The 27,797-nt window shown below is 34.1% G+C and overlaps 1 protein-coding gene across 4 annotated transcripts in view; it reads left to right on the forward strand.

Annotated features, from left to right (window-relative positions):
• Positions 1-27,797, forward strand: part of CDK8 (cyclin dependent kinase 8) — a 115,427-nt gene that overhangs the window by 44,202 nt on the left and 43,428 nt on the right. For all 4 annotated transcript variants that reach the window (XM_055317346.1, XM_055317347.1, XM_055317348.1 and 1 more), the window contains exons 2-4: positions 11,345-11,420; positions 22,157-22,267; positions 26,900-27,040. In XM_055317346.1, coding sequence (XP_055173321.1) covers positions 11,345-11,420; positions 22,157-22,267; positions 26,900-27,040 — 328 coding nt within the window. The remainder of the gene's footprint in view (positions 1-11,344; positions 11,421-22,156; positions 22,268-26,899; positions 27,041-27,797) is intronic.

Here is a 27,797-nt window from a genome sequence, read left to right on the forward strand (position 1 = left end):
ATGCTGTCTATACATAACTACATACATGTAAAATCATATTTTGTATAAATCCAGTGCATGTGTGGCATGGACTTTTAATTTTAACATTTATTTCAAATGCTTAATGTAGTACTTGGCTTGGAAAGTGCTTGGTACATATTATCATATTCTTCTAGGAATCCCATTCCTTGTCTGCCTGCAGAAGTTGCATTTATTGAATATTCACTTGTGGAGAAAGGGCTTTCTGGTATTTTGGAAAGTTGGAGGCAAAGGTATATAGGTCCCACTCCTGGGAAATGATTCTGCTTTTTCCCCTCAGATTAACACTGAGTTTGCCCAAGAACTAGGAAAACCCAGGGCTTATAAATCTACTAATAGAGTAATTCTTAATAGAATGCTATGAAAGTGTCAGATATAACAGGTTAATGTTAATATTGCTGCAGGACTTAAACTTCTCTAATCTGGCAGGAACCTGCTTTGTGAGGAGAGACTCACTGGCAGCTGATAACCTCCCCTTCACCTTTCATCCACTCAGAAATATTCTGCATATTTTATTACTCTGTGTGGCCCCTGTTTCTGGTAAGAGGATATGTATTTACCTAATTACAATGAGACTCTATCCATTTCTACCTTATGTGTAACTGGTGTTGGAACAGTGGGTGGAAGGAAACAGGTAAGAGGCAGGTTTCTTCTTGCCAGTTTTTAACTCCTGTGAAGCACTGTGCCTATATGTAGGACTGCATTAGGCAAAGTGAGTTTATTACTCCCTAATTTTACTCCTGTTAATGTATTGAAAGTAGCAAAATTTTAGTTTGGGCACTTGTTATTCGACTTTTAGATTATTGACAATAACTTCCCAATTACCCTTCTTGCCTTGCTTTGACCCTTCAGTGTGTGCTGATGTGTGATCGTCCTTAAGTTTAGTCTAGTTACATCTTAAATTTTATTGTTTAATACTGTCAAATATCTATGTAATTCTGTTGAAATTTTCATAATATTTTTTTATCTTTGGCATATCCCAAATTTAACTCTTCTCCCACTATATTTTTTTTCCTCCAGACTTTTAGGAAGTCCTATTTTTGTACTTGAGTAGGGATAGTTCCATTTAACTGGTTGTTTCTTGGTTTTTGTACATGCAATTGAATTGAAAATACTGGTTGGGGGCAGCCCGGGTGGCTCAGCCGTTTAGCACCGCCTTCAGCCCAGGGCCTGATCCTTGGGTCCCGGGATCAAGTCCCATATCGGGCTCCCTGCATGGAGCCTGCTTCTCCCTCTGCCTGTGTCTCTGCGTCTCTTTCTTTCTCTCTCATTAATAAAAGAAAAAAAATACTGGTTGATACATGGCATACTGTCATTGTCAATCTGTGCAAGACTCTGTATTCTTTATTTTTCATTCTCCTATTTCGGCCCCATTCTCTTTTCCTAGTATAATCAGCTCCCAATCTTATTTTTTCAATTTTATCCTTTCATCCCCTATTTCAATCTAAATATCTTATACTTAAATCCCTGATATTGTTTATGTATGGTTATGTTTTTTTTTTAAAAAAGATTTTATTTATTCATGTGAGACACAGAGAGAGAAGCAGAGACATAAGCAGACTCTCTTTGGGGAGCCTGTTGTGGGACTTGATTCCAGGACCTCAGGATCATGACCTAAGCTAAAGACAGATGCTCAACCACTGAGCCACCCAGATGCCCTGGTTATAAGTTTTTATGTAAAAAAACTGGTATAATTCTCATTCCTTTTAAAAATTATCTGTTTCTACTTAACTATACATAAACCCCATTCATTGCTTTTTACCATATATTCTCAATATGTGCATACACCATGTGTTACTTCTCTGTTCCCAGTGATGCACACATAGTATACCTCTATTTGCTTCTATAACTATGTCATTTTTTGTAGCTATCTGAAACCCTTCCTGTGGTATACAGTCAGGAGAGGAATTGCTGGTGTAGGAAGTACACATACTTAATATCACTATTCCAGATTGCTTTCTAAAATGTTTGTGCCAGTTTATACTCTTAGTAATAGTACACAAGGGTTACCTTTCCTTTATGTTTTCACCAGTTTAAATGAGAAGCATTAAATAATGCTAAATTAATTAAGCATTAAATAATGTTAAATATTAGTCTTTAAAAATACTGAAAACAAAAATAGAATGCAAGAAGAGAGGGTAGATATTTATTAACTTCTGTAGAAGAACTTTGTGGCCAGATTTTTCTTTATAAATTCAGGTTTAACACTGTGTTACTAATGATAGAATTAAGACTCTGCATGTGAGAAACCGAGCTGTAATGTAATGACTTCAGATCCCATCCATTTTATTTGTTCAACAGTGAGCATTCATAACATTCTTTTCACTTACAGAGGATTGTTGACAGGGTAGAGTGTAGATTGAGGGAGAAAAAGACATTTTTACGGTATCTTAATAACACGAATCTTGAATATTTATTGACAGTAATAAGTGGAGTATAATATATGAACATTTAAGAAACATTTGGGTATATTCACATGCCTGATGTAATAGTACTTTTAAGAAAAGAAATATTTAGGGCCAAATCGGAATAAATTAGTGGATATGTGAAATAGGAAAGACCAACCATTTGGGAGAAAAATACTATGCATTAATTTCTGGTCTTAGTGTTGCTTATTTCTTCGACCATGATTATTAAGGAGAAGAAAAATGATTATAAGTGGCTATGCCAAGATACAGTTCTTGAAATCAAGATGCAATGACTATAGTAACTTTACTCTTTGTAGAGTAGTGCTCAGAAAAATATGACACTTTGGGAAGATTAAGAAAGATTGTTAAGTAATCTGTTTCTAAGCAAAAAGCCAAGTCCCAAATGTGTAGACAGAAACTTTCCTAGGTTTGACATCCCAGGGGCTACCTGTCCTGTTTATTTTGAGTTTACTATTTCAGGAGTTGCTTAGTAGTTGAGTATGATTGCCCAGGAACCAGAGTGAGCTGAGTTGCACCCAAAAGAAGGTGGCTACAATCTTAGTAATTAGTTTGTTTGCATATTTTAGTGAAATCATGAGCAAATTGTAGCCAGGAATTGGATTCATACAAAAAGTAACTAGGGATACAAAGAGCAGTATTATGGGTATTGTTATTGACATAATAGGTGTCTGTTAACAATTCAGAAATATAAACCAGCATAGAAGATAGAAAAGAGACTGGAGGGGAAAATGAGAACATGCAGATTTCAGCCTGTCTTTGGTTCTGGCCATTTAGATCTTGTTCCGTGGGTCCTGGATAGAAGCTATCTCTAGAATCATCTTCTAGAGGATTCTTAGGAATCCTCAGTGTGAGATCTTTGGCTAGGATGGTCTTCCAGTAATTTGAGGATGTGTTATATCACTGTAATTGAGAGCTGTGCATTGAAGGAGTTTTACTGCTATTTTAGTTGTCAACAGAATATGGCAAGGTCATTTCCATGGGGGGTTCACGTGCAGTTTTCCCCTAACGATGCTGTAAAAATAGCCAGTCACCTAATCTAAGAGCATGTGAGGCTGATTAAGTATCTAGCAAAAGAAGATAAGATTGAACAGTTCTGGAAAATTATTACGTTAACCTGAATTATTAGAATGGCAGAGAACAGCTTCTCTATTGACATATATATATATACATATATATATAATACACAATTAATTTATAAGGATTCTGTGATTACCCACAGAGCTAGAATGTATTGTGAACTGTGAGGATTTTAACCAACCTGCAAGCCTCCTTGATTTCTACCATCAAGGGTGCTATGCTTGTTCCTGATTGATAAGGATATTAAAACCTAGAAGCAAAAATGAAATTGAAAGTTATTGTACCAGTTTTTCATATAAATATGTTTAATATATATACACACATACATGAATATACTTTATTTGCATTTAATCTATAAAGATTGAACTTCTCTTTGGATTTGTCAAATCAATTTAGAGACTGAGTTTTCAGAATAGGAAATCCAAAGTTATTTTAAGTGTAAAAGATACCATCAGTTTTATTATTTTGATTTTGGGACTTAAGTTCACAAAAGATAAAATCAAGAATTTTAAATGATAATAATACATGAACCTTAGGGTATCTAAAGGTAAAAAGTAGTTCTAAGGAATATTTGAAAATCCTATAGCAATAGGAACAGTAATTATTAGGACCTTTAATCTTTTTAAAGTAGATTTTATTAAAAATGATTTAAACTATGGTTATGGCCCAATGATACATATTTAAGAGCATTCTTTCCTGAATTGGAAATGTTAAGATTATTAAAAATACCTAAGATGTCACACTAAAGCAAGTTAGGTTGTTGAGTTCACATCTCTATAGCATTTGGCCAGGTAAACTTGTTGTCTTGCACAATCACTAAGATTCCATGCTGTGTGTAGTCTGGCATCCTCCTAGACGTTTTCCCCACAGTAACCATCAAACTGTAGCATTCAATGATAGTTGCTTATGATCTGCTTCCAAATTATTGCATAATAAAGATAATTACATCTTTAACACATTAGATTTTATGTAATTCACAATTTTAACTACATAACTAAATAGTGATTAGTTCAGCGGTTTCTTTCTTTTTCTTTTTTTTTCTCCCCCCTAAAGCATGACTTTCTCCATGAAGGAAGCAGTGCACTGATTTATATTCTGGCTCAAGCTCCTTGATCTGGCTGACTACTCCATAATATTTTCCTGTCATTGCAGCTGACAGTATAATTTTCCAGAACAGACTCTTAAACTCCAGACCACATCTATTGACACTGTAATCAATATTCATGATTTCATGTAATCCAGTTAGATTAGAACTTCTAACTTCTGCTATTGAGAAGTCCACAGATACCCTGATTTCTGATCCTTTTTTAAAATTTAGTTTTATTGAGATATAATTTACATATAGCATTGTGTAAGTTGAAGGTGTACAACTTGACTGATAAAATATATATGTTGCAATATGATTACCACTGTAATGTAGCTAACACTTCTATCATGTCACATAATTATCATTTCCTTTTTTGGTGGGGAAAATTAAGATCTAGTCTTTTAGTAACTTTGTATAATACAGTGTTGTTGTCTATAATCACTGTGCTGTACGTTGGGTCTCCAGGACATTTTTGTCTGCTGGTTGCAAGTTTATACCTTTAAACAAATCTCTCCAATGAGCTCAGACCCTGGTAACCACCCTGTACTTTGTTTTTATGAGTTTTGGAATTCCACATGTAAGTGATACCATATAGTATTTGTCCTTCTCTGATTTCTCTCACTTAGCTTAATGTCCTCAGGTTCATCCATGTCACAAAATGGCAGGATTTCCTTCTGTCATAGCTGAGTAATATTTACTATTTCTAAGTGACCCGTTCCCTATCTCCACTGGAAGCTTGTAAAATCTACTCATCTCAACTTTTCTGAAATGTCTAAATATTGTGTCTTGATGGCTTATTTTCAGCTGTTTGTGATGGGAACTCATTGGACCCTTTCGGTTTTATAAATCCTGTCATTCTGTTTAGGAAGTTTCCTTGAATTACTTTATAAATTTTCTTTCTTTTCTCTTTTCTTTCTTTCTGGAACTCTTAATTATTTGTATATTGGATTTCATGGACTGGTTGTCTAATTTTTGTTTTTCTTTCATGTTTTTCTTACTTTATTGTTCTATTTTCTAGAATATCTCTTCAATTTTATCTTCCATCCAACCAGTTCTACTTCCAGAGATATCTTCTTCGTTTGCTGCTTTTGGAGGATTTTGCTGTGTACATCTAATTTGTTCTCTTCTTTCTTCACTGTCAGCTTCTGAGTTAGTTTTCTTGGATCCTCTCAATCAGTTAGTGTCTGTCCACTTACTTTGGAGTTTCCAAAATTTTATGCTGCTGCCTTTCCATTTTTTACCCATATGAGTTTCTATCTTTAAAACATTTCTTTACCATAGTTTTAGCAGGGTTTTAGGAGGGAAGTGAAATTTCATACGTGTGTTCAATACTCTATTTTACCAAAACACTGCTCATTTTTTTTTACTACTTTACAGCCATTTTATATAATTGACTTACTCCTCCTGATGATTAAAGGCAAGTGTTCATCATGGTTCCATCCTCTTCTCTTCTTTTGGTTTTCTCACATAACACACTTTTCCTCAGCTTTATTTATTATTTTTCTAATGTAATATTTTCTTCTCATATGTTTTCTATTCTCCCTGAAGTGAAGCTATCACATATATTCTATCCCCCTCTAAGGAGACAGCTGACCTAGAAGGCCCCCTCCCATCTTACTTCTGCCTGTTTCTAAAATCACATCTGTCCTCAGGGCTGTCAGCATGTTTCATGATGTTAAATTGCTACTGCTACTCTCTGCTGTTCCCTGAGTATGTCTCACCTTCCCCATGCTTCTGTATTTTTGTACATGTTGTTCCTACTTTCTGGGATGTCTGCTCTAACTACTGATTTATCTCCCCAGCTCCTCCCTCCTTTCCTGACAAACTTCTGAAGTCTTAAGAATCTCTGCTTATGAAGCCTCTCTCTGAAGCTTGCTTTCATCTTGCTTCAACCCTTCAAGCTATAGTTGTTCATCCTCTCTATTTATAGCACTTAGAACACTGTATTGCAATTATTTATTTATACAGTCTACCTTCTTCAACTGGATCATGACTGGAACTAGGGAACAAATCCTTTTCCTCTCCAATGTGCCTTTTTACTAAAAAGTGACTGTGTGGATGGATATATAAGTAAATGTGTATTATAAACCACAGGGCACTATTATATTATGATGGTAATTATATTCAATGATTTTCAAGAGGAGGTTGCCTTTTTGCTAATCAAACATCTTTTTTATTCTCCCATTTCACCTTCTTTCTCATCATTTACGTTTATAAAATATAAGACATATAATTGCTTGGGTTGAGGGAGAGGACTATGCAGATGAGAATTTTTCAGTTCAGTGAGAAGACATTTGCATATAGCAACTTGGCTATTATTAAGTGAGAGAAATTCAGGGTCATTGTTAAGGAAGTAGGTAAATGGGTAAGCCTTTGGTTTAATATTTTTTTCCCCACCACTCTCTTTCTTAGGGCGCTCAGATCTAGGATGCTATCCTCAAATAATACATATAAACAGTCTCTTACGCTCCTGGGTTAACCATCTGATTAAATCAGTAACATGCACGTAAAAGTGTCTAATAGACTTATTCTGACCCTGACTTCATTTTATTTATTTGTTTTTAAAGATTTATTTATTTTGAGAGAGAGAATGTGTGAGAACAGGGGGAAGGGCAGCAGAAGAGGGAGAGACAATTTCAAGCAAACTCCCCACTGACTGTGGAACCCCACTCAGGGCTCATTCTCATGACCCTAAGATCAGGACCTTAGCTGAAACCAAGAATGAGTTGCTCAGCTGACTGAGCCATGCAGGTGCCCCTCGACTTCATTTTATTTTTGTGTCACCCTCTTTAACTTTTTTTTTTTATAAATTAATTTTTATTGGTGTTCAATTTACCAACATACAGAATAACACCCAGTGCTCATCCCGTCAAGTGTCCCCCTCCGTGCCCGTCACCCATTCACCCCCACCCCCCGCCCTCCTCCCCTTCCACCACCCCTAGTTCATTTCCCAGAGTTAGAAGTCTTTATGTTCTGTGTCCCTTTCTGATATCTCCCACACATTTCTTCTCCTTTCCCTTATATTCCCCTTCACTATTATTCATATTCCCCAAATGAGTGAGAACATACACTGTTTGTCCTTCTCCAATTGACTTACTTCACTCAGCATAATACCCTCCAGTTCCATCCACGTTGAAGCAAATGGTGGGTATTTGTCGTTTCTAATGGCTGAGTAATATTCCATTGTATACATAAACCACATCTTCTTTATCCATTCATCTTTCGATGGGCACCGAGGCTCCTTCCACAGTTTGGCTATTGTGGACATGGCTGCTAGAAACATCGGGGTGCAGGTGCCCCGGCGTTTCATTGCATCTGAATCTTCGGGGTAAATCCCTAACAGTGCAATTGCTGGGTCGTAGGGCAGGTCTATTTTTAATTCTTTGAGGAACCTCCACACAGTTTTCCAGAGTGGCTGCACCAGTTCACATTCCCACCAACAGTGTAAGAGTGTTCTCTTTAACTTTTTTTTTTAACTTTTTCAGAAATCATTCAGATTTAGTGAACATTAAGCATAGATTCATTTAATGTAGTTTTAAAATAATGAGTGCCTATGGTGCTTTACTAGAAAATATATTGTAAAGCTGGTTGTGGTACAACAAATCTTTTTTTTCAGAGAAATAATGTTGGTATTGGGATTTTTTTCCACAGCTAAGGATTTGGTATAAATATGTTGTAAAAACAAAGATAAAGCTATGTGAGTCTTAATAATTTAAGATAATGTAGTATTAAATGAACTTAAATGAATTGGTTTTATATGAGTTATTCAACCAAACCTTCTTTTACTCTGTTCAGATCTTGAACTCTACCACCTTTGCCCTTACTTTTAGTATATGACCTAATTTCCAACATCAGGAAAATAGGAAGTCCATCATGATGAGAACTCTTCCTAAAAGCATTTCTCCTTCTAGCCCTATCTGATTTTCCTCCAGCATTTCAGTCTTTGCTTTCCTAATTTTTACATCTCTCTCTCTTGTATCAGCAGCTCCGTTTCTCTGGATTCTTCCTGTCAATGCTTAGCCTATTCAAGTCTCTTCCATCTTAAAAAAAAAATAGTAATTCTTTAACCTTGTGTATGATTCCAGCTACTGTTGTACTTTTCCCCCTTCAAATACCTACACTTATTGTCTTAGTTTGCTTTTATGCCCCAGTCATTCCTCAGCCTTCTGCAATAGACTCTGCCACAACATCACTCCCAACTATTTTTGCCTAGTCTACTCTCTGGTGACTTCATCATTGCTAAATTCAGTGAACACTTCTCCGTCCTCACCTTACTAGCCTTCTCTGCACCTTTTGATACTATTTACTATTCTGCCCTTTTTCAAAATCTTTTTTTTTTTGGACAGTCCTCCTTTTTGGTGTCACTTTGCTCTCATGGCTTTGATTGCTGTGTATATGCTAATTATAGTAAATCCGTGTCTTCAGCTTTTTCTTGAGCTTTACATGTGTTTATTCAGCTTGCCATCCTCATTTAGGTGTCTCATATGTATTGCAGACTTAACCTATACAAAACAGACTTTTGTGTTCTTGTTCCCTCAGATCTTTTCTTCTTGCTACTTTTTATTTCAGGTAGTAATGTTGCCGTTACCCTGTTGCTGGGGCAGAAATCATTTTCTTTGACTCTTTCTTCTGCCCAATATCCAGTCACCAAGTGCTCTTGGTTCTAACATATATTCTTCCAGTCTGTCTGCCCTGTGTGACAACCACCATTCTACAGCTACCGCCATCATCTCTCACCTGAGTAATTTTAATGCTGCTTACTTTTAATTGGCTTCTCTGCCTCTGCCTTTAACTGGCTACTCCCCTTAAGCATTCAAAAGGCAACCAAAGATACTTTTTTTCAAACAAAATATAACTAATATTTTCTTTTTAAAGAAATCTTTAATGGAGTGCTTCCTGTTATTCTTGGAGTAAAAAAGACTTTTATGTTCTGATTCCTAATTAATGTCGTCAGCCACGTGCCTCATTGTTTTCTGTGTCTCTTCTCCCTCAAATGATTTCTCTCACCTCATTTGTTTTCACATTGTATCCCCCTCATCTCTCTCTCTCTCTCTCTCTCTCTCTCTCTCTCTCTCTCTCTCACACACACACACACACACACACACACACACCAGCAGTTCTTGAATCTGATCTGGGAACCACTAGTTACTCCACAATCTTTCAGAAGGTCCATAAAGTTGATACTTTTCATAGTAGTGCTATCATATTACAGTTGACCCATGAATAGTGTGGGGGTTGGGGGAGTATCGACAGCCCACTACTATGACTACAGTCTAAAATTCACATATAACTTTTACTTCCCCAGAACTTAACTACTAATAGCCTTACAGATAACATAAACAGTAGATTAATACATATTTTGTATGTTACATGAGTTATATACTGTATTCTTATAATAAAGTAAGCTTGAAAAATATTAAAATCATAAAATACATTTATAATACTGAATTGTATTTATCGAAAAAAATCTACGTATTAAGTGGACCATGTTGTTTGGGGATCCCTGGGTGGCGCAGCGGTTTGGCGCCTGCCTTTGGCCCAGGGCGCGATCCTGGAGACCCGGGATCAAATCCCACATCGGGCTCCCGGTGCATGGAGCCTGCTTCTCCCTCTGCCTGTGTCTCTGCCTCTCTCTCTCTGTAACTATCATAAATAAATAAATTAAAAAAAAAACTTAAAAAAAAAACCCATGTTGTTCAAGGGTCAATGGTATTTCCTTTTCTTGTTGTCTCATGAATGTACAGTGGGTTTTTTCCCAAAGATATCATAACGTGATGAGGTCATTGCTCTGGTCGCTAATAGATACATGCTTTTGCATTCTGTTTTTAAAAGTTCTCATTTAAAGAATATAATAGGGTAAATAGTGATAGATACAACAAATAAAAACTCTTGAGGGTGTTCAGTAATATCTAAAAGAGTAAAGGGATCCTGAATCAAAAAAGTTTGAGAATTGCTGTTTAGGCTTCATTTGAATGGTGTTATGGTGTTTGTTTTGAGAAGTTTTTGCTTAGATCCTCCACTAGAGTAACCGTTGAGTATCCTCTGTGGTTTGCACTTGCCCTATCATAGCACTTACCAAACTGCGTGTTAGTTATTTATCTGTCCAGGCCAGCAGACACAGAAAGCTCTGTAGAAGGAACAGTGCTCTATCCCAGTACCGAGCACAGTTCTGAATACATAGTAAGTGCTCAATAAACACATGTTGAGCGACTCTCTTCAAAGGTATTTGGGGGATATGAGGACTATAACATGTTTGAAATTATAACCATTTTGTACTATAGTAATGCATTTCTTTCTTTCTTTTTTTTTTTGACCCTAGTGTTGTTTTTTTTTTTTTTTGACCCACCAATATCTGAATGGGTTTTAGAAAGTAAGCTCTGTGTGTGTGTGTTTGTGTGTGTGTATTTGTGTTCAGTGCATAGTGTATAATACACACATGAGCATATGTAGAAAGGAAATGTGTACATGTTAGAGCAGAAAGAACCTATTTCTGAATCTTTGTCTTCCCAAACCATGGAGCCTTGAACAATTCTTTTTATTACTTTGAATCTAACTTTCTTCATCAAATAGTGGAATTGAACTAGATTATCTAAAAACGTTTTTCCTTAAATAAATACTTTCCCCATATGATTACATATGAAAAACATCCGAAATGTATTAAATGTTACTTATGTATTAAAAATGCACATAAATTTAGTTTTGTCTGTATATTAAAATAACTTTGTTTTTACAGGAAAGATGATAAAGACTATGCTTTAAAACAAATAGAAGGAACTGGGATCTCTATGTCGGCATGTAGAGAAATAGCAGTAAGTGAAGTTCTTTTTATAATCGTTATTATCAATTGACTTACAAGTGTCAACTGTGTAAGTCTCTGAATTGTATTTGTCACATATACACATTAATTGAAAGTTGGTAAATATTTTTCATATTGACTATGGAAAAATGTATTTGTTTCCTAAGAGAAGTAAAGGTGGTATGTAGTTCTATCAAAAGATCTATAATCATTTATTTGGGAGTTAGTCAATCTTAGTTGTTTATATAAATGTATATTTTGCCAATAAATGTCACTGAATATGAAGGGTCCAGTTATTATTTCATTAGGTGCAATAAAAGTAAATTTGTATGAATCTATATGTAGTTCATTAAAATTAATATTTCTATTTTAATAAGATGAGATTATGTCATTACTTAAAATGAGATTATTTGATTTTCATTGTATTTGTTTGTTCATTTGAATATGTAAAAATATGTGCTGTTTTCTTTTGGAAACAGCTTTCCATGTGGTAGCTGTGGAATTTCATTTTGATTCCAAAGGAAAATATTCATGTTAATGCATTACTAAATAATTATTCACACATTTAAACAGAGTATTGCTTCCATGAGATATTACTTTTTACTGTTGTAACACTATGGATCCAAATTTATCTTTTCTGGCTATAATCAAAATATTCTAGAATATATATTATAATCTTTGCTTTTGTGGCTTTTAGCCCTTGTATCTATCCACAGATCATAGGCTTTTTTGATTTAATTAATTAATATATTAATTTAAATAATTTTACCTGTTTAACAGAATCTGTGCTGTTGGGTTTTCACTTAGTAGCCATTTGTGTGTCATATTGATGGGAAGTAGAGTAGGTAAAAATAAGAAAAACAGAACAAGTGAGGATCCCTGGCCTTCAATATTTACACACCGATGAGGAAAAAACTCATCAATTTTTTATTAATAATGTACTGATCACAATGATAAAAGTCTGTGAGAATAAGAACGTGATCTACATCTAAGCAAGAGAATCAAAGAAGGTTGCAGGTTTTGGAAGATACGTAAGAATTACTTACATGAGGGCAGAGGAGAGGTGAGGTGGAGAGCGTTCTTTCTTAACCAAAGGTATGCCATGTTGGAACTTGTATTTCATGTAATTGATAGATTTTTATTGCTCTTGAATCTAGAGGAAGGATATCTGTACCTTTTCAGTTCTTCAACATCTACAGTTCTACATATTCTAGTTAGTTTTAAAGAATTAAAATCCATCACACCGTGATTAGTGATATTAGATGTCCTGTTAGAGATCACCTTTGGAGGGGTCAGGGAGTGACAGAAAGTGGAAACAAGGGAACTTGCAGGATTCTAGTAATGTTCTGTTTCTTGATTTTGTTCTGGGTCTGGTTATATAGGTTTATTGTGTGAGAACTCACTGAGCTGTGCACTTAGGGTGTGTGTGCTTATCTCTGTTTATTAAATTTCAACAAAATATTTTAAAAACTAACAACTCTTCATTTTAGGAACAGACATTCTTCATGTATATGTTGATAATTATGTAAATGCAATTAAGCACAGAAAGAAATATGAAAACTTATTTTTAATGTGTTTGATTATGGCTCTTCTAAAAGGAGCAGAAATTTTTATTTTTAATGAAATTTACTAATTTTTCCTTTTTATGACTATTAATTTCTGTTTCTGGCTGAAGAAATCTTTACTTATTGATTGTGAAGAAATTTTCCCATGTTTTCTTCTAAAAGCTGGGTAATTTTGGTTTTACTTTTTAGTTTATGTTATACTTAATTCAGTTTTGTTTGTATGGGTGTAATGTTAGGTTAGAGCTTCTCCCCCACTTCACCCTATGTAAGTGTACAATTGTGGGATCATTTTTTAAAAAAGATTCTTCCTCATTGAATTTGTTTGGCACCTTTGTAAAAACTTAAATGAGTATGTAAGTATGGACTATTTTTGGTCTCTATTCTGTTCCATCTCTTTGTCCATCTTTACGCCAGTGTGAGGTCACTCCAGCTTTACAGCAGGATTTGAAAGCCACCAGCCTTATACTTCTATTTCAGGATTGTTTGGGCTATTTTAGGTCCTTTGCATTATCCTATAAATTTTTGAATCAGCTAGTCAATTTTTACTTCTAAAATATGCCTACTGGGATTATGGTTTGGATCAGTTCAGGGAAAATCGATATCTTAATAATTTTGAAGCATCCAAACCATGAATCTAAAAAGATATACTTTCTATTTTTAAAGATTTTCTTTAATTTTTCTCAACAATGTTTTGTAGTTTTTAGTTGTAGAGATTTTGCATACCTTCTGTTAAATTCATGTCTAGGGACTTCATGTTTTCTGGCGCTATTGTAAATGGGATTATTTTAAAAATTTTATTTCCTATTTGTTTGCTTCTATATTTAGAAATAGAACCTTAAAAAAGGAAACAATTTAAAATATTACACATTTCATATATATTGTATGTCTAAATTCACTGGTAGATTTTGGTGATATATGCAGATTTTCTACATAAAAAATTATGTCATGTGATTTGAAATAGTTTACTGTTTTCCACTTTTTAATTTTTATTTCTTATTGCACTGGCTGGGCCTTTCATATAATGTTGAAGGGTAGGAGTGCCTGGGTGGCTCAGTCAGTTAAGCATCTGCCTTCAGCTCAGGTCATGATCCCAGGGTTCTAGGATCAAGTCCTTGCTCACTGGGGATCCTGCTTCTTCTCCCTCTGCCTGCCTCTCCCCTTGGGTATATGCATGTGTTCTCTTTCTCTCTCTCTCTCTCAAGTAAATAAAATCTTAAAAAAAAAAAAATGTTGAAGATAATGACGATGAAGGTCTTTGACTTGTTCCCAGTCATGGGGAAAGTGTTTTCAGTGTTTAACTATTAGGTAAAATGCCAGCTCTACGTTTTTTATAGATGGCATCAGTCAGACTAAGGAGGTATCTCCTTAGTTTTTTTCATAAGTTTTTTTCATAAGTGGTATCAGATTTTTTTGGATGCTTTTTTCTATGTGTACTGAAATGATCCTATAGTTCTCTTTTATTCTGTTATATTGATAGGCTACATTGATTTTTAATGTTTATCCAATTTTGCATTCTCAAAATAATCCCTACTTGGTTATATATTGTTAGATTTGATTTACTAGTGTGTTATTAAGGGGTTTTAAGTATGAGTTTGAAGGATGTTGGTCTATAATTATCTTTCCTGTAATATCTTTGTCTTTGGTATCAAGATATGCTGCCCTCATGAAACACACTAGGCAGTCTTTCTTCATCCCCTACATTCTGACAATTTCTGTAAGAGTAGTAGTTTTTCTTCCTTAAATGTTTGATAGAATTCACCAACCAATATTATTTACTTAATAGATAAAGAGCTCTTCAGATTTTATATTTCATCCTGTGTTTGATATATTGTATTTTTTATGGAATTTGTCTATTTCATTTAAGTTGTTGAATTTATTAGCACAAAATTGTTCATAATATTTCATTAATCTTTTCACATCTGTAACTTCTGTAATGATGTCCTATTTATTGCAGGTTAGTAATTTGTGTTTTCTGTCTCTATCATTGATCTCTGCTCTTAAATCTTTATTATTATTTTTTTTCCTTCTATTTTTGGCTTACGGTTCTTTTTTATCTTCTTAAGGTAGAACTTTAGGTCATTGATTTTAAATTATTCGTTTCTTTATTTTTTTTAAGATTTTATTTATTTATTCATGAGAGATGGGGGGGGTGTGGGGGGGTCGGGAGGAGGGGCAGAGACACAGGCAGAGGGAGAAGCAGGCTCCATACAGGGAGCCTGACGTGGGAATCTATCCCAGGGTCTCCAGGATCAGGCCCTGGGCTGAAGGTGGCGCTAAACCGCTGAGTCATCCGGGCTGCCCTAAATTATTCTTTTCAGTAAACAATTAAACTATAAATTTCCCTCCAAGCTGTATTCTACTTTCATTCTGAAGTTTTATTACATTGTATTTTCATTATCATTTAGTACAGAATATTTTCAGTTTTGTGATTTCTTTTTCTTTTATTCCTAGACTGTTTAGAAATATATTGTTTAATTTTTAGGGCCGCCTGGGTGGCTTGGTTAAATGTCCAACTCTTGATTTCAGCTCAAGTCATGATTTCAGGGTTGTGAGATCAAGCCCTGTGCCAGGCTTCATGCTCACTGTGGAGTCTGCTTGTCCTTCTTCCTCTGCCCTTCTAGTTTGTGCATTGTCTCTCACTCTCTTTCTCAAATAAATACATTAATTAAATATATTCATTTTTAAACATGAAGTAGAATAGAAAAACCTAGAAATGATCCCACAATATTATATGGTTAGTTAATCTTTGACAGAAAAGGAATGGATATGTAATGGGAAAAAGTCTCTTCAGCAAATGATGTTGGGGAAACTGGACCACGTTCTTTCACTATACACAAAATAAACTCAAAATGGATTGAAGACCTAGATGTGAGATCTGAAACCGTAAAATTCCTTAAAGAGAGCACAGGCACTAATTTCTCTAACATTGGCTATAGCATCATTTTTCTCTGTCTCTCGAGGCAAGAGATATAAAAGCCAAAGTAATCTATTGGGACTACATCAAAATAAAAAGTTTCTGCACAGTGAAGGAAGCAATCAACAATACTAAAAGGCAACCTACTTAATGGGAAAAGATATTTGCAAATCATATATCTGATAAAAGATTAATATATCTAAAATATATAAAGAACTGATACAACACCCAAAAAACAAATAACCCAATTAAAAATTGGGCAGAAGACCTGAAACAATCATTTCTCCAAAGAAGACATCCAGATGGCCAACAGACACAAAAAAAAAGATTGCCCAACATCACTCATGATCAGGGAAATGCAAATCAAAACTACAGTGAGATATCACCTTATACCTGTCAGGATGGCTAAAATCAACAACACAAGAAACAACAGCTGTTGGTGAGAATGTGGAGAAAAAACTGTTGGTGGGAATACAAACTGGTGCAGCCATTGTAGAAAACAGTATGGTGGTTCCTCAAAAAGTTAAAAATAGAACTACCCTACCATCTAGTAATCACACTATTGCCCCAAAATGCAAAAACATTTATTCAAAGGGATGCTTGCATTCCTCTGTTTATTGCAATGTTATTTACAATATCCAAATTATGGAAGCAGCCCAAGTGTCCATCAATAGATTAATGGATAGAGAAGACGTGGAATGTGTATTGGTGTGAGAGAGGAATATTTAGTCATAAAAAAAAGAATGGAATCTTGCTGTTTGCACCAACATGGATGGAGCGAGAGAGTATAATGCTAAGTGAAGTAAGTCAGTCAGAGAAGGACAAGTACCATATGATTTCACTCATGTGGAATTTAAGAAACAAAACAAATAAGCAAAGGGGAAAAAGAGAGAGCCAAACCAAGAAACAGACTCTTAACTATAGGGAACAAACTGATGGTTACCAGAGGGGAGGTAGATGGGAGATGGGGAAAATAGGTTATGGGGATTAGAGTACACTTACCATGATGAACACCGAGTAATGTATAGAATTGTTGAATCACTATATTGTACACCTGAAACTGATATAACACTGTATGTAACTATACTGGAATTAAAATACTTAATAAAAACATTTTTTTAAACATGTGAGTCTTGAGATAATTTATTGTCATTGATTGCTATTTCCATGTGGTCAGAGAAAAGAGATCCTATATTTTAGAGATATGTACTGAAATATTTACAGGTGAAATCATATCAGTCTAGGATTTATTTAAAAATAATCCAGGGGTGGGATGGGAGGAGTGGGTATGAATGTTGAATAAATGAGATAGACTGAGAGTGGATGTTGATACATGGGGGAGGGTCTGTTTTACTATTTTATTTACTTTTGAAAATTTTCTATAATAAAATATTAAAAAAGGAGTCCCATCTATTTTGGCCCATCTTATCAGTCTTCTCTCCCTTCCATTTATTAAATCTACCTCTGAGAAGGAAGAAAAGATATTTCCCCACCACTCATTTCCTTTTTTCTCTTACGGTCTGCCCCGGTTTATTTTCTTTCATAGCACTTATAGAAAATTATAAGGTGTTTCTTTGTGTTAGTTTTCTCTTTTCACTAGACTGTAACTCATTTCTTCACCAGGCATGACAAAGTCTTTGCTCAGTAAATCCTTGTAAAATAGAGGGAAGAAAGAACTCTTGAGCATTTCTACTAAAGTTAAAGAGCATTGCATATCTTCATCCTCATTGTATTGTAAGTGGTTCGTTTGGTATTTCCACAATCTTTTGTGAGCTACAATCCCTTTAGCATAGTGCTTTTCAAACTGCTTGGGTGGACTGTCAGTATTCTAAGAGGCAGCCTTGTAGTTGGGGTAAGGGTAAGGGAGCAGAGAGGTAAAGCTCCAGGCTTTACTTTTAAAGTTCACGTCTACTCTAATTTAGGCACCTCAGGGTTTGTTTTCAGTTTTGTTTTTATCGACTTGTAAAAATTTGATTGAAGAAAGTTTCCACAGCTTTAACAAAATAATTGAAATAATTTAAGAATAATATTCTATATACTTTTGTGGTAATTTCAACTTAGCTATCATCATACCATGGCATAAATTCAGAATATTATTTTTGTCATGTTGTAAAATTTTAATACTAGAAATCAGTGTCATTTAGAAGATATCAGAGGTTTTCTTTCTTATTTTCTCACTTGCTCTAAGTGATATTTATTGACTAGATACAGTTTTATTTTTTAAAAGATTTTATTTTTTTGAGAGAGAGTAAGAGAGAGCACAAGTGGGAGGAGAGGCAGAGGGAGAGGGTGAAGCAAACTCCCCATTGAGCAGGGGGAGCCCAATGCAGGGCTCAATCACAGAACCACGGGCTCATGACCTGAATGAAGGCAGATGTCCAACCAGCTGAGCCCTCCAGGGGGCCCCCCCAGATACAGTTTTATTTTATTTATTTTTTAAAGATTTTATTTATTTATTCGAGAGAGAGAGAGAGAGAGGCAGAGACAGGCAGAGACACAGGCAGAGGGAGAAGCAGGCTCCATGCAGGAAGCCCAGTGTGGAACTCCATCTCGGGTCTCCAGGATCAGGCCCTGGGCTGAAGGCAGTGCTGTCTGCCTTCAGATACAGTTTTAAATGTTATTATGTTATTTTTTATTTATTTGTACTTTAAGAGTTCAGATTAAATGTTGTAATATTATATGGTACAATTAGAATGAGTTAAGTTTATGATGAATGATGTATTAAGATATTTGTATTTTTAGCAGTGATCTTAATACAGGAAATTATAAGATTTTATTCCCAGTAGAATTAGAAGAATTTAGGTGGTTTCTGTGTTGGAACCCATTGCTTAAATTAATTTAAACCTGGGATGCCTGGAAGGCTCAGCGGTTGAGTGTCTGCCTTAGGCTGTCTGCCTTGAGTGGTGATTCCGGGCTTCTGGGATTGAGTCCCACATAGGGCTCCCTGCAGGGAGCCTGCTTTTCCCTCTGCCTTGTGTCTCTGCCCCTCTCTCTGTGTCTCTCATGAATAAATAAATAAAATCTTTAAAAAAATTTAATTCAAACCTTTTCTTTAAATTCTTTTTTAACATAAAATCTTCAAAAAGGCAAAAAAAAAAAAAAAAAAAAAAAAAAAAAACCACATCCCCCAAAAACCTTAGAAAGGTCCTAGGTAAATGTTAGCTACTCTCAATAAAAATCAGTTACCACTACTGGAGCCACAGCATTAGGATTGTGTGCTACTTGAATTTGTCTCCTACTAGAGGACTTCAGCAAGTCTTACTTAACACATTTTATATCCCAGGACCTAGTACTTCTACCACAGTGACTGGCATGCAGGAGGAGGCATTTGGTTAATGTTAGCCCTGCTAAATGTAGCCCAGCTCCCTGGTTTTTTGGAAGTGCTTCAATAGAAATATTTACTTGGACCTGATTCCCCACCGAGACTCAGTTCCATCTTTCACCCCACAGTGACCCATCTCCTGATAAATCTCCCTTAAAAAAATACCCAACATAGTGTCTTTTACTTACTCAATAATAGTAGTTACTTACTGTATTGGTTTACCAAGGCTGCTGTAACAAAATACTATGGACTGAGTGGCTTAAACAACAGAAACTTCCTTTTTCAGGGATAGAACCTATTAAGTCCAAGATCAGAGAATCTGCAGAGTTGATTTCCTCTGTGACTTCTCCTGGGTTTGCAGACAACCACCCTCTTGTGGCCTCTTTAGTGGTCATCTATCTGTACAAGCTGCCCTGGTATCTCTCTGTGTGTCCCAACCTCCTCCTCTCTATAAGGTCACCATTCAAATTAGATTAGGGCCACCCTAATGACCTTGTTTTAACTTAATTGCCTCTATAAAGGCCTTATCTTCAAAAACAGTCACATTTGGAGGTACTGGGGGTTAGGGCTTCAACGTAGGGATTTGGAGAGAACATAAATCAGTCTATAATACTATTACTTACTTACTATGATAATGATTATCTCTTACTGCTAGTATATTACTAAATGATTATCCTCAGAGATTTGTTGTCTGACTCATCAGATGGATGTTTATAAAAATAGAAGTGGGTTAGTTTTTTTAAGAAATAGATTTTTTTTAAAAGAAGTGGATTGTTCTTATGAGGAAAGCAGTGATCTTAGTCTACAGATCAGAAGCCAAAGGGTGTGTTGTATGATGCCTTTTAATTTGTATATTTTGTTTATTCACAAATTCATTATTCACCAAATACTTAATGTGTGCCTACCAGGTGCCCAGGCAGGGTGCTAGAAGGTAGCAGTGCCATTGTGAGCAAGACATGGTGCCGCTATTGTCCATTTTGCAACTTAGTACATACTTAAAATATCTGTGCCTCTGGAAAGAAACGAGAAATAGTTCCCCAGAGTATTATGTCTTGGAAAGTGTTGGTACTAGACCTTAGAGCACTGACTTTGTATTTTAAAAGTCAGTTAATTTTAAAAGCATTAAAATTCTGATTTGAACCACTGTCTAGGACTATGATCATAAGCAAATTATTTAATCTCCTCAAACCACTATTTCCTCATTTATAAAATAGAAGTAATATAAATATTTCATAGGGCAGTTCATGATTAAGTGAGATAATGCACGCTATATGCTTAGTCCCATACTTGGCCCTTAAGAAGAACTTAATAAAATAGTTGCTGGGCTTTTTGTTCTGTTTTGTTTTGTTTATTCAACACAGGAGCTAAGCCTCATCTTGGAGGTGAAATTGAAGAGGCATCTAAGAATAGCTTTATATGTAGGTTTCTAATAATTTGAAAGAACTTTTGCCAGAGCTTTGGAGTTTGTTATAATTTCTACCTTGCCAGTTTCCAGGAAGGATTTGAAATAGTGCCTGGAAGTGTGTTCCAGTCATGAGGTAATGGAGAAAAACACTGACCCAGAAGTAAGATGAACTTAGCACTAGGTTTAGCTCTGGAGCCAGCTGGATGATCCTAGGTGATCCTGGAGTCTAGACTTTCTCTATCAGATTCTTTGCCTTGTTTGTTTATGAGGAAATGGTTAATCTTAGATACTGGCCTTTAGGTTTCTGAGGCTTTGTGTATAATCTCTAAAATCTCATAAGTTTGAAATTCTAAAAGCAGAAATATATAACTTGAATTTAATCTTGCTCCTGAATAATTATTACTTTCTAGAGAATAATTGTTAATAATATAAATGACTTAATAGGTAGTCCATTCATAGTCTTTCCTTGGCTGAATTCATTTCAGTGCCCTTGCTATATTGTTTTTTTTTTTTTTAAGATTCTATTTATTTATTCATGAGAGACACACAGAGAGAAGCAGAGACACAGGCAGAGGGAGAAGCAGGCTCCATGCTGGGAGCCGGATGTGGGACTTGATGGTGGGACTCCAGGATCACGCCCTGGGCCAAAGGCAGGCACCAAACTGCTGAGCCATCCAGGGATCCCCTGCTATATTGTTAACATTGCATTTATATTCTTGTTTTGATAGCAGTGTTCTTATAAAAGGTACTGAAGTCATAAGTTCTAAGACCTTGACTTTCTCACATGGCTGTCATGTATTTGGAGCACATTTGGAAGGCACTATATGTAAGTCAGTTTTAACTGATAAAGACATAATATCTCAGAGGCCTCATGAGAAATTTTTTTTTCCACTGTTACTAATGTTTCTTTCTTTCTTTTTTTTTTATTCAGTGGGGTTGGAATACTTTTTAACTGATAGATTATTAGGGCCACTTTGGTTAGTAAATGGAATAAAATAAGGAGATAAAAGATTTTAAATAGAAGATTGTCCTTTTAGGAAATGAGAAAACTTAAACCCTAAAATGTGTTCTACTTAGGTGCTTCTGTCTGTAACTTATTTATTTTTTTATTAAAAGTTTGCAAAATTTTAATCGAATGTAAAATTTAAGTGCCTGAAAAAAATATCTCACAGAATTACAGATCTAAATTCTCATCTGATATTTGGTATAGACAAAGGTTATATTTTCTGATGTTACAGTTAGTTTTTTAAAAGCTATTGAATTGTACACTTAATATTGTTAAAATGGTGCTTTTGATGTATATTTTATCACAAAAAAACAACGAAACAATAACAAAATAGATTTACTCACTTATATCTTTCAGAGTTTGCCTACATTTGTTACTGAAGCACCTATATGGACACTTTCAAAACAGTTTGGGTGCATATTAGATTTTTAGGATATTACCATTAGGTTTGTATTGCCTGTGAATTATAAATGGTGTGGTTTATTTAACATTATTTTCATGGCAAAGATTTTTTAATGGATCTTCCTTGTTTTGCAGTTACTTCGAGAGCTTAAGCATCCAAATGTCATCTCTCTTCAAAAGGTATTTCTGTCTCATGCTGATAGGAAAGTATGGCTTCTGTTTGACTACGCTGAACATGACCTCTGGGTAAGGTGAATTACTGGTAGACATTGAGCCATTGGTTTCAGTCGGGGATTAAGAGTGACTAAAAACAATTTTAGGAGTTTATCTTACTGCGAGATTTACATTTTTAAAATAAAAGTACCTCATAGAATGTGGTTAATGAATTACCAAGGCTAGGGCATTTTGCTTTGTATTATTACATTTTGATCGTATCAGTTTGAACTTTGTAACATACTACAGAAAATAGTAGAATCTAAAGAGTATAAACAATTCAATATTGTTTCCTAGCTATAGATTGTTGATAAAATTTTAAAAAGTAACTGTTATAGCTGTTTTGTTAGAGAATTTCAAAGTAGCATGTTTCTTTTTACTTCTATAAAGGAATATAAAATGAGAAAATAATATCCTTGTGTAGGAAGACAAATATATTTAGAAGACTAGACTGAGATCTAATGGTTCTGTTACTTGTCATATGATATTAAGCAAGTTTCTTAATAGCTCTGAAGTTGTAGTTCTCCTATCCCCATCTGTAAAATGTGATACTTTTCCTGCCTTTTTAATGAGATTTTTCTGAGAAGCAAATTGTATTTGAAAAACTTTATTGTAAGTGTACTATACAAATATAGTATACAATTAATCATTTATTGGATATTATTCACAATTAATACTCCATATTCTAATGTATTTCTTATTTCCATCAGAAATTCAATATTGTACTTACTTGAATTGAGCATATTCTTGTATAGGAAGAATTATTTTTGGAAGAGAGTCCCCTATTAAATCCTTGATTCTCAAAGTCAAGTAATTACAGCCTAGTAGATTAGTTTTATTAGATTACCTAATATAATGACAAAAATGATGTTACACTGATAAAAATTATTATAAACTGAGAATTTATTTTGGCTAGGTAGCTGAATTATAGACAGTTAACAGTGCTTTGCATTTGCTCAGTGGATTGTTTTTAAAATTTGTATTTACATAAGTTTTGGGTAACTATAAAATTTACTCCTTTATTAAATGTAACAGTTATATTCTTTGAAAGTCTGAAATACCATCTTGGGAGTTTATGATACATATGATGAAAATCTATAGCAGGATAGCCAAAATAATTTTGAAATATATTCACAAAACTTATATCCTGATTAGTCTTGTATAAAGAATATGTTAATACAGACTATAGTTTAGAAAATGAAACAAGTAAAAACCAGTATTACATTGAATTAATTAATTAGCAAGTACTTCACTTCTGTGAACTATATTTTTTCTGGTATTTAATAAGTATTTAATAAGATCTTGAAATATTTCACTATGTTTTATTTACTAGTCTATATTTATATTTGTTGGTTGTGTATTTATTGAGATAAATAAAAGAGAAAACATATGTACAGATCTTCCTTGGCTTACATGGGGTTGCATTGTAATAAACTCATCACAAATTGAAAATATAATTAAGTCAGAAATACATGTAATACACCTAACCTATTGAACATCATAGGGTAGCCTAGCCTACCTTAAATGTGCTGAGAACATTTAAATCAACCTCCAGTTGGACAAAATCATCTAATACAAAGCCTGTTATATAATAAAGTGTTAGAATATCTCATGTAAATTATTGAATACTGTACTGAAAATGAAAAACAGATTGGTTGTATGAGTATGGAATGGTTGAAAATGTGTTGGTTGTTTATCCTTACTGACTGGGTGCAGTAGCTGCTGCTGCCCAGCATCACGAGCAAGTATTGTACTGTGTGTCACCAGCCTGGGCAAAGATCAAATTTCAAAATTCAAAGTATGGTTTCTGCTGAAATCTTATTGCTTTTACTCCATAATAAAGTAAAAAAATCACAAGTTGAACCGTTATAAATCAGGACCATTGATACTGATATGCAAGGGATTATAATATTCTGGCTCAATTTCAGATATCTTCAAAATAATTTACATTTTTCATTCAGCTATAGTTTGTAAATAGAAATATAAAATTTGAAATAAAACTAGTATAAAGTCCAGTAAAACTCCTCAGAAGTAAGTTCATCTTCTAAAAACAGTCAAATAGTTTTAAACTCACTAATGTCCAAAATTAGCCTCATTTACGGAATTTTAACTTCAGATTTCAGAAATTGAAACTTATATGGGTTTCATATACTTTCAGGTTTACAAGAAATATTTTCACTCTGGGGCAGCCCCTGTGGCGCAGCGGTTTAGTGCCGCCTGCAGCCTGGGGTGTGATCCTGGAGACCCGGGATCGAGTCCCACGTCGGGCTCCCTGCATAGAGCCTGCTTCTCCCTCTGCCTGTGTCTCTGCCTCTCTCTCTCTCTCTCTCTGTGTGTGTGTCTCTATGAATAAATAAATAAAAATCTTTAATAAAAATCATCTTCTAAAAAAATATATTTTCACTCTGTAGATGCCTGTTTTCCACGAGTAAATGCAATTTGATTCAAATTGTTTTTATAAGTTATTTGGAAATAATGTTTTAGAACTGAAAATAGACATCAAATTTTCTGTTTTATGAAACTTCTGTCCAAGGTCAATGCTGGTAGTAAATATTTTTGTTATTGTTGTTAGCTTCTGTTCTTTTAAAATAAATCTAATCAAATTGAATTGGGATTCTGTTAATAAAATTGTTAAATTAGGGTGACCAATATTGATACAACCCAAACTTATGAGAAATTTTCTAGGCTGGTTGATAAACATGATTTGTATTAAAACATGATTTGTAATAGTTGGACATAGGAGATAGTACTATATTCAGTATAATTCCTAGCAGGCTCATATGTGATATCTAATTTTCCATGTAGGTATAATATTTATGCTTTTACAAATTATGCTACATGCATTGTTGCCAGATACAAACACATAGTCCTCATTGGCTTTATTGTCATCTTATTAATACTCGTTTGAGTCAAGTAAGTACTTTTAATGTTCATTTTAATAAAAATCAAATAATTCAGTTTACTGAAAAACCTCCTTTATCCATTTTACTTTCTTATTTTAATTGGAATATTGAAATGAATTAACTGGGGTAAGGCAGCAGAGGGTAACAAAACAGTTCTAGTAAAAGGAGTCATTTAAAAAAAAAAAAATCACTAAAGTGCTGGTGAAATTTCATGGTGAGCACACCACATATTTGTTAAATAGCCCTGGAATAAAAATGAGGGTAAGAGATTTCTTACCCAGTGTAGTTTTTGTAGTTATAAAATATTAGTATAAAACAGTATTTTGTTAAATCCTAATGAAAATGTTAACTGAAGAAATGCATATGGCATTATTTATTGTACCTCCCCTACATATTATTTTATTCTGGCAGATTTTAATTTTAAAAAATTAATTTTAAAAAGCTGTTTTTATTAAGCTCTGAGAATCACTGGTTCTTATTAAGGTAAACAGACTTTGAGAATCACTGGTTCTTATTAAGGTAAACAGACTATTGTCATACCATTTCTTAGGATAGGTGACAGAACATTTTAGATTATTGAGTTGTAGTTCTGTTTTGTTTGACTGCTTTTAAACACTTTGGAAAAATAACTGAGAAGAAAATTAAAATAGTGTAATGCTGTACTAAAGTATAGATTAATCATACTGCATGCATCCTGAATAATACACTTTACCTTCCCACCAGGTAGTCTTTGCTGTATATTTTTTCTTTGGAAAGTAAAAGTTCTTCACTCATTATTAGTTATTCCTTATTCATGTTCTACTTTCTATTTCAAAAGAAAGTAGGAAGTGGAAATGTTGACCTCTAATATAAAATATGTCACTCTTTTATTTTAATTATGTTTATTAATTTCAAGAATATGTTTTCAGTCAGAAATACTGCTCAAGAGTCTGTTCATGTTCACATAAGATGCCACATATATACCTCTGTGTTACATACAGCAGAGTTGACTTCAGCTGACTTTAGGTGTTCTTACAGTTTAAAAGTGCTTTAATTAAAATGAAGAAACCTGTCAAGAGAGTTTGAAACATTGGATCTGATTTCTGTTGAGGTATATTTATTTATAAAGTGATTTTTCTGTTTATAAAGTGGTATTGTGTTTACCAGATGTCCATTGATACTATCCCTAGAAAGCTCTTAGTGGATAGTACAAGGCTGTTTTTTTCTCATCTGATTCATATTTCTAATATTTTCAGTGTGAACTGGTCATTTACATGTTATTCTTTAAGTTTCTATGTATTTTATTGAAATAATTTTCCTTTTTGCTTTTGTTTGTAACCCTTGTATTATAAATAGTTACTATATCTATGCTGGATCAGCCAACTGAAGTATATTTGAAATTTGTTCTATTCTTTTTCTTTTCATTTAATCACTACAGATAAAAAAGATAATATTCTTGAAAATTTTCACCAGGTAAACAGGAGTCAAATAAATTCTGAAAGAAATTTTTAATTATACTTTCAAAATAAAATCACATTATTCTCTACTTCTCTGTTGCAGTCATTTATTCTCTGAGACATGATCATATGCTTAGGAAATGAAATTTTAGCTCCAGTTATTAGGAAATTTTAAATTTGTGTTATCCAGCAGAATGTGAAATTATATTTTCAACATCTTTGGGAATCCCTGAGTGTTTCTTTTTCTGTCAGGAAATTATTATACTTTAAATTATCTTTCCCTCTTTTCTCTTTTAAGCTTCTGGTGATATTTCTCTTTCTTTCAGCATATAATCAAGTTTCACAGAGCTTCTAAAGCAAACAAGAAGCCAGTTCAGTTACCTCGGGGAATGGTGAAGTCACTATTATATCAGATCCTAGATGGGATTCACTACCTGCATGCTAACTGGGTGTTGCACAGGGATTTGGTAAGTTGATATGTAGCTTGGTCTAAGCAAGAAAGATGCATTTATAGTTGGATGATTTTCTAGTTGTCTAGATATTAGTGCTGCATAGAACTGCAAACCTTAGAGTGAGAGTGCTGTAGTCTCATAACATAGTCTAGCCTTGTGCTTTTTTATATGATGCATCCTACTTGGACATACACTGACTGGTGTTCACTGACGAGGTGAAAGAGGGCACATTGATTTCCCTAAGCTTTTGTTTACTTTTAAGTCTACAAATAAAGTATTGACTTGCTTTGCATTGCTGATTACATGGTAGGCAAACTCTAGAAATTGATATATTTATGAATAACTTGAAAATGAAACTTTTGGAGCCTACTGCATACTAAGTTACATATATTAGAAGAGGAGATGCTAATTCAATCTGGTTATTTTTAAATCCTCACTATATTAGTACATTTATTAATCATAATTGAGTACATTATTCAGAAGCCTTGCCATATTAAGGTCCATTAAATTTTTGAGAATTTAGAAACTTCAGAAATTGGCTTTCTGATTTTTTGTTTTACATGGCAGAATAATTTATGCCTTTTTAAAAACCTATCTAGCATTAAGTTTTGCATCGTTCGTTTATCTTCATGGATGTAAGTTAATTAAAATATCAAATTCCCCTATTGAATGTAAGTACATTGCACTTTTGTTGTTTTTTTTTCGTTGTAGAGATGATAAAGTATATGGTAAAGAGATGGTAAAGATGGTATAGTAAAGTTTATAACAATAC

Source organism: Nyctereutes procyonoides, unplaced genomic scaffold (genome assembly GCF_905146905.1).
Source record: "Nyctereutes procyonoides isolate TBG_1078 unplaced genomic scaffold, NYPRO_anot_genome, whole genome shotgun sequence".
NCBI classification, from domain to species: domain Eukaryota; kingdom Metazoa; phylum Chordata; class Mammalia; order Carnivora; family Canidae; genus Nyctereutes; species Nyctereutes procyonoides.